This window comes from Bos javanicus, chromosome 4 (genome assembly GCF_032452875.1).
Source record: "Bos javanicus breed banteng chromosome 4, ARS-OSU_banteng_1.0, whole genome shotgun sequence".
Classification (NCBI taxonomy): Eukaryota; Metazoa; Chordata; class Mammalia; order Artiodactyla; family Bovidae; genus Bos; species Bos javanicus.
This window is the reverse complement of record NC_083871.1, coordinates 24,193,471-24,205,677: the sequence shown is the minus strand read 5'-3', so window position 1 is coordinate 24,205,677 and position 12,207 is coordinate 24,193,471. Positions and strand designations below refer to the sequence as shown.

Below are 12,207 nucleotides of genomic sequence, written 5' to 3'. Positions count from 1 at the left end.
TGTCAGACTTTATTTTTTGGGGCTCCAAAATCACTGCAGATGGTGATTGCAGCCATGAAATTAAAAGATGCTTACTCCTTGGAAGGAAAGTTATGACCAACCTAGACAGCATATTCAAAAGCAAAGACATTACTTTGCCAACAAAGGTCCGTCTAGTCAAGGCTATGGTTTTTCCAATGGTCATGTATGGATGTGAGAGTTGGACCGTGAAGAAAGCTGAGTGCCAAAGAATTGATGCTTTTGAACTGTGGTGCTGGAGAAGACTCTTGAGAGTCCCTTGGACTGCAAGGAGATCCAACCAGTCCATTCTAAAGGAGATCAGACCTGGGTGTTCATTGGAAGGACTAATGCTAAAGCTGAAACTCCAATACTTTGGCCACCTCATGCAAAGAGTTGACTCATTGGAAAAGACCCTGATGCTGGGAGGGACTGGGGGCAGGAGGAGAAGGAGACGACAGAGGATGAGATGGCTGGATGACATCACCAACTTGATGCACATGAGTTTGGGTAAACTCCGGGAGTTGGTGATGGACAGGGACACCTGGCATGCTGTGATTCATGGGGTCGCAAAGAGTCGGACACAACCGAGCGACTGAACTGAACTGAGCGTGGTTTGGCATGCCTGATTTTTATAAAATGAAATAATGAATAATTAAATACTTAACTGATAGTATACAATGTAATAAAGTAAAAACATTTGGTTATGTTGGGGTAAATATTTTATTTTTCATTACACACAATTTTCTTTTACTTATGTATACAGTATATTCCATTATCATTAGAACTCTGAAAATATGAGGTGTCTGTGTATGTTGAGGGTAATTAGAAAATGGCTTTGATGGTGAATGGTAATAGTAGAGTAGCTATTCATATATATAAAAAGTTTTATATATCTATATATATGTACTCAAGTATGTATGTACATATATGTATGTGTGTTTCTCCAAGTTATTATCCTTTAATTAATTAAAGGATATGGATAGGAAAATATTCTATCTAAACTTTATAATGCTATGTATAAAACTGGATCATATATATATGAGAAATTCTGGTAATTGTAATTTCTCTTTTGATATGATAAATATGAGGGCATATCACAAAGTATTGGGACACTCAAACTCTGGAGTTAGATTAAGTTCAAACCCCATCACTCACCCTCATGACCAAAAATAAATTCAATTATCTCCTTTTTATCATCTTTAAAATAGAAATCATAATGGTTCCTGCCTCATCATTTTGCTGTAGTGACCAACTCAGTTCAGTTCAGTCGTTCAGTTGTGTGCAATTCTTTGTGACCCCATGGACTGCAGCACACCAGGCCTCCCTGTCCATCACCGACTCCCAGAGCTTACTCAAACTCATGTCTATCAAGTGGCGCATGCCATCCAACCATCTCATCCTCTGTTGTCCCCTTCCATTCCTGCCTTCATTTTTTCCAAGCATCAGGGTCTTTTCAAATGTGTCAGTTCTTCGCATCAAGTGGCCAAAGTACTGGAGTTTCAGCTTCAGCATCAGTCCTTCCAATGAATATTCAGGACTGATTTCCTTTAGGATGGACTAGTTGGATCTCCTTGCAGTCCAAGGGACTCTCAAGAGTCTTATCCAACACCACAGTTCAAAAGCATCAATTCTTGGCGCTTAGCTTTCTTTATAGTCCCACTCTCACATCCATACATGACTACTGGAAAAACCATAGCTTTGTCTAGACAGACTTTTGTTGGCAAAGTAATGTCTCTCTTTTTAATATGCTGTCTAAGTTGGTCATAGCTTTTCTTCCAAGGAGCAAGCGTCTTATAATTTCATGGCTGCAGTCACCATCTGCAGTGATTTTGGAGCCCCCCAAAATAAAGTCTGTCACTGTTTCTACTGTTTAACCATCTATTTGCCTTGAAGTGATGGGAATGGATGCCATGATCTTAGTTTTCTGAATGTTGAGTTTTAAACCAACTTTTTCACTCTCGTCTTTCACTTTCATCAAGAAGCTTTTGAGTTCCTCTTCACTTTCTGCCATAAGGGTGGTGTCATCTGCATATCTGAGGTTATTGATATTTCTCCCGGCAATCTTGATTCCAGTTTATGCTTCATCCAGCCCGGCATTTGACATGATGTAGTGACCTACTAGATGATTTATATTAAGACTTCAGCATGGTGCTTGGACATATTGCTCAATAAACATTAGTGGCTGGTTGTTGGTGGAATAAAAATGTAATTCAAAGTTATCTCCCACATTGAAGGCAGATTCTTTACCGTCTGAGCCTCCAGGGAAGCCCGCATATACTTACTACCTTCTCTGATAGCTCAGAAATCATAATGCATTGATTTCTTTCTCCTAACATCTCTTAGACACTACTGTTTTGCAGTGTAAAATTTTCCAAGTTTTTCATGCCAAATCTTTTATTTTTCAATTCTATTCAATATGCAAAATAAGAATAAGGGAACATTTTGAAAAAACCTTCACTTATTTTACTAACTCTGAATATCTTTCTTTAGAGAAAGAAAAACAAACTCATCCAAGTTATAAGGTCAAAATTCCATACTAAAAATTTAGTACTGTCTTTAGTTTATTCAAACACAAACACTTTGAAAATATTTTCATTTTTTTTCCACTCTGGCAAAAATACTTGTTTATTCTAAGACTTTTTTTTTAATTGAAAAGTTCAAAAAAAAAGAAATCACCTGTATTTCCACCAATCACGTGAAACAGCAGCAGACAGTTGTATCCAAAACCTTTCACTATTTTATGTATTTGCATGTACACATTTGTAAACATACTCTTTTCATAAATAAATGCATTTTTATAACCTGTCTTTTCAACTTGAAAATGTAGTGAGAACATAGGTACATATAATTATTTGCATTATTTTAAAAAGGTGCCTAGCATTTATTTGTATTGATAAGCTATAACTTATCTGTTTCTCCACTATTGAGCATTTTAGTCATTTGTCAATTTCCTTAGTATAACCAGTGCTGTGAGATCGATGTCCTGACAAACAAAATTCTTCATATAGCCACAATTATTTCCTTAAGCCATATTCATAACAATAGAATGATTTTAGGTCAAGGTATATATGCCTTTTTTAGGCTCTTAAAACATTTAGCTAAATGCCTTCTGAAATGGTTATTTCCATCTGTATTTGCAGCTAGCAAATGAATTCTTTTCCTTGTAAATTTCATCAGAAACACATTATAAATCATATTTTAATTTGTATCTCTTTCATTACCAGTGAGCTTTCCATTTTTTTTTTTTAATGTATATTTTCTCATGATGAAGAATGAGGTTGAGTCAGGACCAAAGAATCTGGAGCAAAACTGAGAATTGTATCACAGAAATCGAAGGGATAGAGTTTCAAGAAAGGTGTTGATAGAAATTGCATAAGATAAGGACTGCAAGAGGCCCAGGTGGCATTGGTGGCATGTCCAGGAGAGGGTGAGAGGAGGGGTAGGAAAAAGATTCCTATTTTGGGGTTAAGGCAGGGAATGAGAAGCCAGAAAGGACAACAGTGACTATGGAATACACGTTTCAGAAGCTTAGGTTTAGAAGGGCAAAAGTGGGGGAAAGGACCAAGGGGAAAGACGGCAAAAACGGAAACTTGGAGTCTTAAACCTGTTTAAAGGGGGAATAGAAGATGAAAAACTCTAGACTAAAAAGAAAAACAATGAGGTATTTGATATGCAAGTAGGTATACAATGAAGGAGTTTGGATATTGAGTTCAGAGCATTGAGAACAACCCACCAGTTGGAGATCTCTTTATCATGGAAAGTAAAAAGAGATAAGATAATAAAAATATATAATATGTAAAAATATGTTATTGGTGGAGGAGGATGATTACAACAATTTGAGAAATCTTCGCTTGATAGCTTGTTGGAAAAGAATGCAGCATTAATTTGCAGAGAGTGCATAAACTTCAAAGTCAGTATCTGTTAACTGATATCTTTTTTTAATCTGCTAAGAAATATAAGAAACTTTAAGTTTCTATACATCAGTGTCTCTTTTGCTGTCTCATATACAGGGTTATTGTTACCATCTTTCTAAATTCCATATATATGTGTTAGTATACTGTATTGATGTTTTTCTTTCTGGCTTACTTCTCTCTGTATAATGGGCTCCAGTTTCATCCACCTCATTAGAACTGATGTATAGAACAGTCTTTTGGACTCTGTGGGAGAGGGAGAGGGTGGGATTTGGGAGAATGGCATTGAAACATGTATAATATCATATATGAAACAAGTCGCCAGTCTAGGTTCGATGCACAATACTGGATGCTTGGGGCTGGTGCACTGGGACGACCCAGAGGGATGGTATGGGGAGGGAGGAGGGAGGAGGGTTCAGGATGGGGAACACATGTATACCTGTGGCAGATTCATTTTGATATTTGGCAAAACCAATACAATATTGTAAAGTTAAAAAATAAATTAAATTAAAAAAAAAAACAGAAAAAAAGAAACAAGTTTCTATTAGTGAGCTTTCCCCCAAAAAGTCACCATGTAAAACGTATTTTAGGCCGTTTTAATTAACAGCAGGTGGCGTTTACTACCACAGGAGCAAATTTATTCATTTGTTCAACAAATTTCTACTGAGTACCAAATGCAGCATATTTGGTTTGGAAATGCTTATCTATTTTAACCACTGGAAGCTATTTTGTAAAACCAGCATCCTTAGAGAGCTATTGCTGGAATATGTAATCATTTTGGCATAAAACTTAATCTCTAAAAATACAGTTTGAATTACTGCATGATTTCTTTATCTTTAGTAAGTGAGGGTTTGTGATGAAACAGATGAGACATTTAGTCAGCTTTTAAAAAAATGCTTTCAATGATGTATTCTAGGAAAAGGCCTCTATTTTTTATGGTAAGACATCTCTTAATCATACTAGACAGTTTCATTGTATCTGCAATAAAGGAAATGAACAATGGAAACATTTATGTAGTGTCTGATTGTCTAGGGATGATGAGCTATAAGATGCAGACCTATTATTTAATGCTTTGGGGATTCCCTTCTCTTCCTCTATCATTCCTTTGAGCTCTGGTTTCTGTACTAATCCTAGGGAGAAAACACAAGAATTTATGTTATTTCTGGATTGGAAAATTAGACTTGTACTTAACAGTTAAAAGATATTCTTAATTAACTAAAAATAGAGGTGGTTAAATTGTCATGAGTAATCATTGTGGCATTTTCCTCCTTTTCAGTAGAGAAAATGGTCCATAACTCTGGGCACTCTGGACATATCTATGAAACCCTTCCAATTTGTAAGTTTGTGATTCTAGGTTTTGAATATTTATGGTGCGCCATACCTCTGTGATGGTGATTTATTTTTACTGAGCCTCATGGGCTGCAAACTGTCTTGCCAAGTTGGGGGAGGATCAGAAGAGAAAAGAAAGGCTGAATGCTATTTTGTTCCCTGTTGAGCTAATTAGGAATCTAGGGCTTATGTAGAAACCTGCAAACCTCAGAGTCACTGTCAGTCAATTAGTCTAGCTCAGTCTCTAATTTAGACTGTATTTAGTTTTTCCTCAGGTCAAAGGGGAAAGAGAAATATATTCTTAAATCCTAGGTATTAAAGAGAAAAAGGAAAAAAATAAGTTAGGCAGTGATGACATTGGGAATCTGGTAAAGTGGGAGACCAATAGAGAGAGAAGACATCTTTTATTGCAGTAAAGTAAAAGGAAATGAATTTGTAATGGAATATGTCATATTATATATGATAACCTGATCAATTAAAGCATTAGGATATTCTGATCTGAACGTTAGGATATTCTGATTATCTGCTATTGACATTGTTACCCTTATTTTACATTATCTAGATTCTCAGATTTCTTTTTTATAGTCTAACAGTGGTGTGTATTATTATTTTCAAGATCAGCTCAGTTCAGTCACTCAGTTGTGTCCAACTGTTTTCGACCCCACGGACTGCAGCATGCCAGGCTTCTCTCTCTGTCCATCACCAAACTCCCAGCACTTGCTCAAACTCATGTGCATCGAGTTGGTGATGCAATTCAACCATCTTATTCTCTGTCAGCCCCTTCTCCTCCTGCCTTCAATCTTTCCCAGCATCAGGGTCTTTTCCAATGAGTCAGTTCTTCACATCAGGTGGCCAAAATACTGGACCTTCAGCTTCAGCATCAGTCCTTCCAATGAATATTCAGGACTGATTTCCTTTAGGATGGACTGGTTGGATCTCCTTGCAGTTCAAGGGACTCTCAAGAGTTCTCTCCAACTCCACAGTTCAAAAGCATCAATTCTTCAGAGCTCAACTATTTTCAGGATAGTCAAAAGTCATTGTATTTTTATCTCTTAAAGAATTTGTCAATACTTTATTGTCTTTGATTAAGATGGGAAAGAAGTCCCGGTCTCATCATCAAGACATTAATGATGTAAACTAGCACTTTTATAGATTGGGAAGATTTGCTCTCTTTGTGTTGATTTTCATTAGTTTTATTTCGGAATATACCCTCAGGGGGCAAATTGAGGGGCATGCATTACCCGTAATATATGCAATCCATACACTACACAATCAGGTAAGGGATATAAAAGATGAACAATGTATGGCCCCTGTTCTAGGAGAACTTAACAAAAACATAAGGGAGCGAATGTTCATAAATAGTGATGCAAGATGCTCTTTCTTATATTTGAATACATCTTTGAAGAAATAATCCAAAAAATCAAGTTGTTAGATAGAGGCCCATGTTGAGAATATTTATTCCCTCTCAGTATAGATATTGCTTGTATATCTATATTTCTTTATGCAAACGTGTTTCTATGCATATGTTTCTTTCTTATACACGTAATTTACTATATACACATCATTTTACCCCTTGTGCAAGGTTAAGTGAGCAAGACACATAAGGAAAGGACAAAAGATGAAAGTAACTTATAGCTAAGAAGAATTGAGGGATGTTTCAAGACTGCCTCCCCAGTGGCTCAGACAATAAAGAATCTGCCTGCAATGCAGGAGATCTGGGTTTGATCCCTGGGTTGGGAAGATCCCCGGAGAAGGGAATGGCAACCCATTCCAATATTCTTGCCTGGAGAATTCCATGGACATAGGAGCCTGGCAGGCTATAGTCCCTGGGGTCACAAAGAGTTGGACATGACTGAGCGACTAACGCTTCACTTCAAGGATGAGTTTTTTTGTTTGATTTACATCCTTAAACATGGTAATTCAGGGAAAGCATATTCTATAAGGAAGAATACCAAAAGACCAGAGGCAGGAAGTAGAAGTTCAGGAAATGATTAGAAAATATGAAATTGAGCTATAAATAGAATAATGGGAGAAATTGGATAAATGATTTGGGGGAATTATGGGCATTTTTGTCTATTGTCTATTGTCTATTTCCATCCTTTGAGAAAAATATACTGATTTTGCATTCCTGGAATTGGTGGATTTAGATGACTACTAAAATTGCCTTTGACCAAACAACTCAATGGTTTTTATATTACTACTTAAAATATTTAAAAATCCAATTGAAGGCTTAATTGGCATATGTTTTGATCACCTTGTAGCTTCTTTCTTTGAAACTCTCTAGCATGATCACTACAAACTCTTCTCAGCTTAGTGTCAACTGATGTTGACACTATCCATAACTATGGGTCATGGGCCAACAGTAAAAACACAGAGATTCTTCCAAGTCCCAACAGAGAATAAAATGGATCTGGATTGATTTAACTTTTTGCTCTATCTTCTGGGTAAAACTCTAGTTCATAGGATTTCTGTGTAATAAGGGTCCATCAATTTTAACCAGATGCACTTTTGGGTCTCCAGATGATATCACAATAATAGGGTAGTCTAGAAAATAATGATGCTGTAGCTTCTTGGGAGAACAAAGAATGTTTACCTCCCAACTCTAAAAAAGATACTTTGCTTACATTTAATTTGAAGATTACTTTCCTGATGGTTTGAATTTAGTGAGTAGGATGTAAAAGCAGTCCCTTGAGATCTGACCATTCTGTGTGTATTAACACTAAGGAGTTCCTTTTTCATTTAAATTGTTAAAGTATTATAAAATTATAAATATCATGACAGAGTGGGCCTTAAAAGTAGTATAACAAATTCCTTTGAGCTATTCCCATATTCTGTTCCAAACTCTCTGTCCAAACAACAATGCTGGTTTTCTGACTTAAAATTTTTCTCCATCTTAGATTAGTGAATCTTATAAAATATTGTAGTAGTATCTATTATCTACGTTTAATGTTATTTACCTTATTTCTATAATTCAATAAATTAAAGCATTTTATTTTTTAAATGTAATCAAGATATTATAATTGTCAGGTAATATAGCTTCTATTCATTTATTTCACATATTTATTTTATATTGTACATAATTTAGCTTATCATGTTTCTTTTCCTAGAGTGTTTTTTTTTTTTTAACCATATACTGGGGATGGTGGTAATTATGTAAATCCTTAGGTCCTTCTCTAATATAATTTCAGTTTTATTGATTAATCATATAAATTCTTTACCCCTTTTATATGATGCAATTTTTAAATCAGTTGTTCATTGAACAATTTAATTCTCTGTCCTGGTCTCTGGAACTAACATGTGTCCATATGAGGGACTGGATTTTCATAATGACAAGTCAGCAGCCCAGCTTCATGGTCTTTGACTTCTTTTATCCAGCATTCAGTCTTAAGACTGTTGATATTATTTCTTACTAAATGATAATTTATTCCAAACACTGTGATTTCAAAATGTATTTGACTTGATATCTGATTTCATTCCTATGAACTTCCTATCATGTAAACTATTGGTCTGTCAACAGAAAGAGAATTTGAATCTAGTTGTCTCTACCTAAAGAAAAAGGAAATCCAAAATCCCACCTGGTGATGAGATTGTGAATCAACTAAGATAACGTATTTATTAACTTATTCACAAAGTCTCACTTCTAATCCAAAGCTGAGTTTTCCAACCCAAAACTGTCATTTCACATGACCTTTGTCCAATTCCAAATAGTTGTCTGCCTTTACAGACTTACTTTAAAATCACCTCACCCAGGCCAAACAACATCAAACCTATTAATAACCTCCTAAGCTGACACTCCTAAGGTTCTTTTGTTTCTCTTATGTGGTGCTACCCCTCCCTAAAAGAAAAAAAGATTATTACCAGGGAAAATGTTAGTTGCAAAATGCACAGATAAGAAAATACACATTTGAAAAACAGCCTGTACTAACATGTCCTAAACTAAGCTCTAAGGTTTGCTTTTAAGGCTAAAAGCCATTGAGGTCCATAAACAGTTGTATTAAATTCAGGAAGTTGTTCAAAATATGTTAATTTGCAGACACATCTACATAGAATCAAATCACAGCAACTTAAGTTATTTATAAAACACATTGATTAAGTTATCATTTATCCTGATTGGTTTATTAACATAAATCATGCTTTAAAAAACATATTAAAGCATCAACCTAAAAAAGTTAATGTATTCAACAGGCATACTGCTTTCAACAAAAACACAAATTGCTGTAGTAGTCTTTTAAGAGATATTAAGAACCCAAAGTGTGTACTCCCACACCCAGCTTAGACAGCAAGATCAAATTGCCAGGCCTCCATACAGCCTAGCATGTACATTCGGGTGACTTTACTATTCCACTGTCTTCTTTAGCATGACTTTAGCCCATGAAAATTGCTTGATGTTTCATAGAGGTCCAGACTGATGTCTTTAACGGAAAACATCAACAGACAGTTTGTGCCCTCAATTCTTTAAATCTTTTGCCTCAAATTGCCTCAAATTTTTGGTTTGTTGTTTCCAGCAATCCTAGACTGTTATATCTGGATCTTGGGCCAATCCTAATCAAGTCACTCCTTGCTGCTGCTGCTGCTAAGTCACTTCAGTCGTGTCCGACTCTGCCACCCCATAGACGGCAGCCCACCAGGCTCCCCAGTCCCTGGGACTCTCCAGGCAAGAACACTGGAGTGGGCTGCCATTTCCTTCTCCAATGCAGGAAAGTGAAAGGCAGTTCTATTTCCAGTTTTTTAAGGAATCTCCACACTGTTCTCCATAGTGGCTGTACTAGTGCCTTATGATCCAGCAATCCCACTGCTGGGCATACACACTGAGGAAACCAGAAGGGAAAGAGACACGTGTACCCCAATGTTCATCGCAGCACTGTTTATAATAGCCAGGACATGGAAGCAACCTAGATGTCTATCAGCAGATGAATGGATAAAGAAAGCTGTGGTACATATACACAATGGAGTATTACTCAGCCATTAAAAAGAATACATTTGAGTCAGTTCTAATGAGGTGGATGAAACTGGAGCCTATTATACAGAGTGAAGTAAGCCAGAGAGAAAAACACCAATACAGTATACTAATGCATATATATGGAGTTTAGAAAGATGGTAACAATAACCCTGTATACGAGACAGCAAAAGAGACACAGATGTATAGAACAGTCTTTTGGACTCTGTGGGAGAGGGAGAGGGTGGGATGATTTGGGAGAATGGCATTGAAATATGTATAATATCATATATGAAATGAGTCGCCAGTCCAGCTTCGATGCACAATACTGGATGCTTGGGGCTGGTGCACTGGGACGACCCAGAGGGATGGTATGGGGAGGGAGGAGGGAGGAGGGTTCAGGATGGGGAACACATGTATACCTGTGGCAGATTCATTTTGATATATGGCAAAACCAATACAATATTGTAAAGTTAAATGAAATAAAATTTAAAAAAAAAAAGTGAAAGGGAAGTCGCTCAGTCGTGTCTGACTGTTCGCAACCCCATGGACTGCAGCCTACCAGGCTCCTCCGTCCGTGGGATTTTCCAGACAAAAGTACTGGAGTGGGGTGCCATTGCCTTCTCCGAACATAGCTAAAACCCTAGCCTTAGCCCTAACTTTCATTTGATGTTCTGACCTTTGATTCTGTCTACAGCTCCAGAAGTGTTTTACCCTGCAGGGCAATAAGCAGCCCACTCTACCTTGTCTTATCGACAGGTGGTATTGGGGATATTTGGGGAGTTGGTCTTCCACAGGCTAAGGGCACAGATGTAGAACCAGATTTCCCAAACTCAAATCTCACTTCTGCTACTCACTATCTGTGTGACCTCGGGCAAGTTAGTTAACCTCTCTGTGCCCAAAATTCTTTGTCTGTAAAACGGGATATAATAAGACCTATTTCATAAAGTCATTGTATTGATTGATACATATGAAAACAACTTTAAATAGTACCTGACATGTAGTAATAGAGGTATGTGTCATTAAATTATTAATATTAAGATTTTGTTCTACTTAAATTAATATAATTAAAATATTAATATTATTAAATACCTTAGGACATTTAAAATATTTTTATTTTCAAAATAATTACACCTATAATTTTCCATGACCACTAATTGTATTTTATGGTATATTTTATTTATGATAATAGAATGAAAAATTGGAAATTTTTAAAAACAAAGTGTCTAATTTTCATTTTCTCAAATTCTGTGAAATGCATACATTTGAATTTCCTTTATTTTTCAGACATTAATTTAATGTATAATCTTTTTACATTATGTTTTAAACTTTAGAATAATTTTATTAACAACATTAAAAATTATGAATAATTTAAAATATAATTTGCTTTAAAAATATACGTGTGTGCCTGCATACATGTGTGTATATGGGTGTGTGTATTGTAGAAGGGGAATAACTTAATACTTGTTAAAAATGGCAAGGAAGTCTTTATTTAAAAATATTGCAATAGAGCTCGAGACTACTGAGATACTGGAGCAAAACTGAACTCACTTCCCCTAAAACCAAACATGAGAGGGTTTGTAAATGCTGGGGTGAGTTTAAGGAAAAGTACCTGAGGATGTTTGTGGGGAGGTTGGGCAGTGTAATAAGACCATCTGTGTTTGGTAATTGTTGCTTACTGAAGTTAGGCTGCTACCTTCCCATAGACACTGGAGATAGGCTCTCGTCTCGTTGATTACATTTCGGAACAATGGCTTCCAGGTCCCTGAGAAAGACATGTCTGCATAGTAAGACTGGTGAGAGGCTATGAGACTATCATCTCAAAGGCACCGAGAAATACTTTACAACTCCAGGTTTTCTAAACTAATACTTTGAAAAGGAGAGCAGGGGCCTGGAGTCTGGATGAATACTGTCAAAAGTCTGATGGGCCTGAGGGAATCTTTAGTGGCTCAGCTGGTAAAGAATCCATCTGCAATGCAGGTGGATTCCCTGCAGAAGGGAACGGCTACCAACTCCAGTATTCTGGCCTGG

The 12,207-nt window shown here is 36.4% G+C and overlaps 1 protein-coding gene across 2 annotated transcripts in view; it reads left to right on the top strand.

Annotated features, from left to right (window-relative positions):
• The window catches only part of AGMO (alkylglycerol monooxygenase), a 390,649-nt gene that overhangs the window by 328,459 nt on the left and 49,983 nt on the right, over window positions 1-12,207 (top strand). Inside the window, exon 13 of one of the 2 annotated variants that reach the window (XM_061413607.1) lies at window positions 9,746-10,104. The exons of the other annotated variant lie outside the window; for it this stretch is intronic. Coding sequence (XP_061269591.1) covers window positions 9,746-9,754 — 9 coding nt within the window. The 3' untranslated portion in view covers window positions 9,755-10,104. Of the gene's footprint in view, window positions 1-9,745; window positions 10,105-12,207 lie in introns of those variants that run through there. 2 annotated transcript variants of the gene reach the window in all.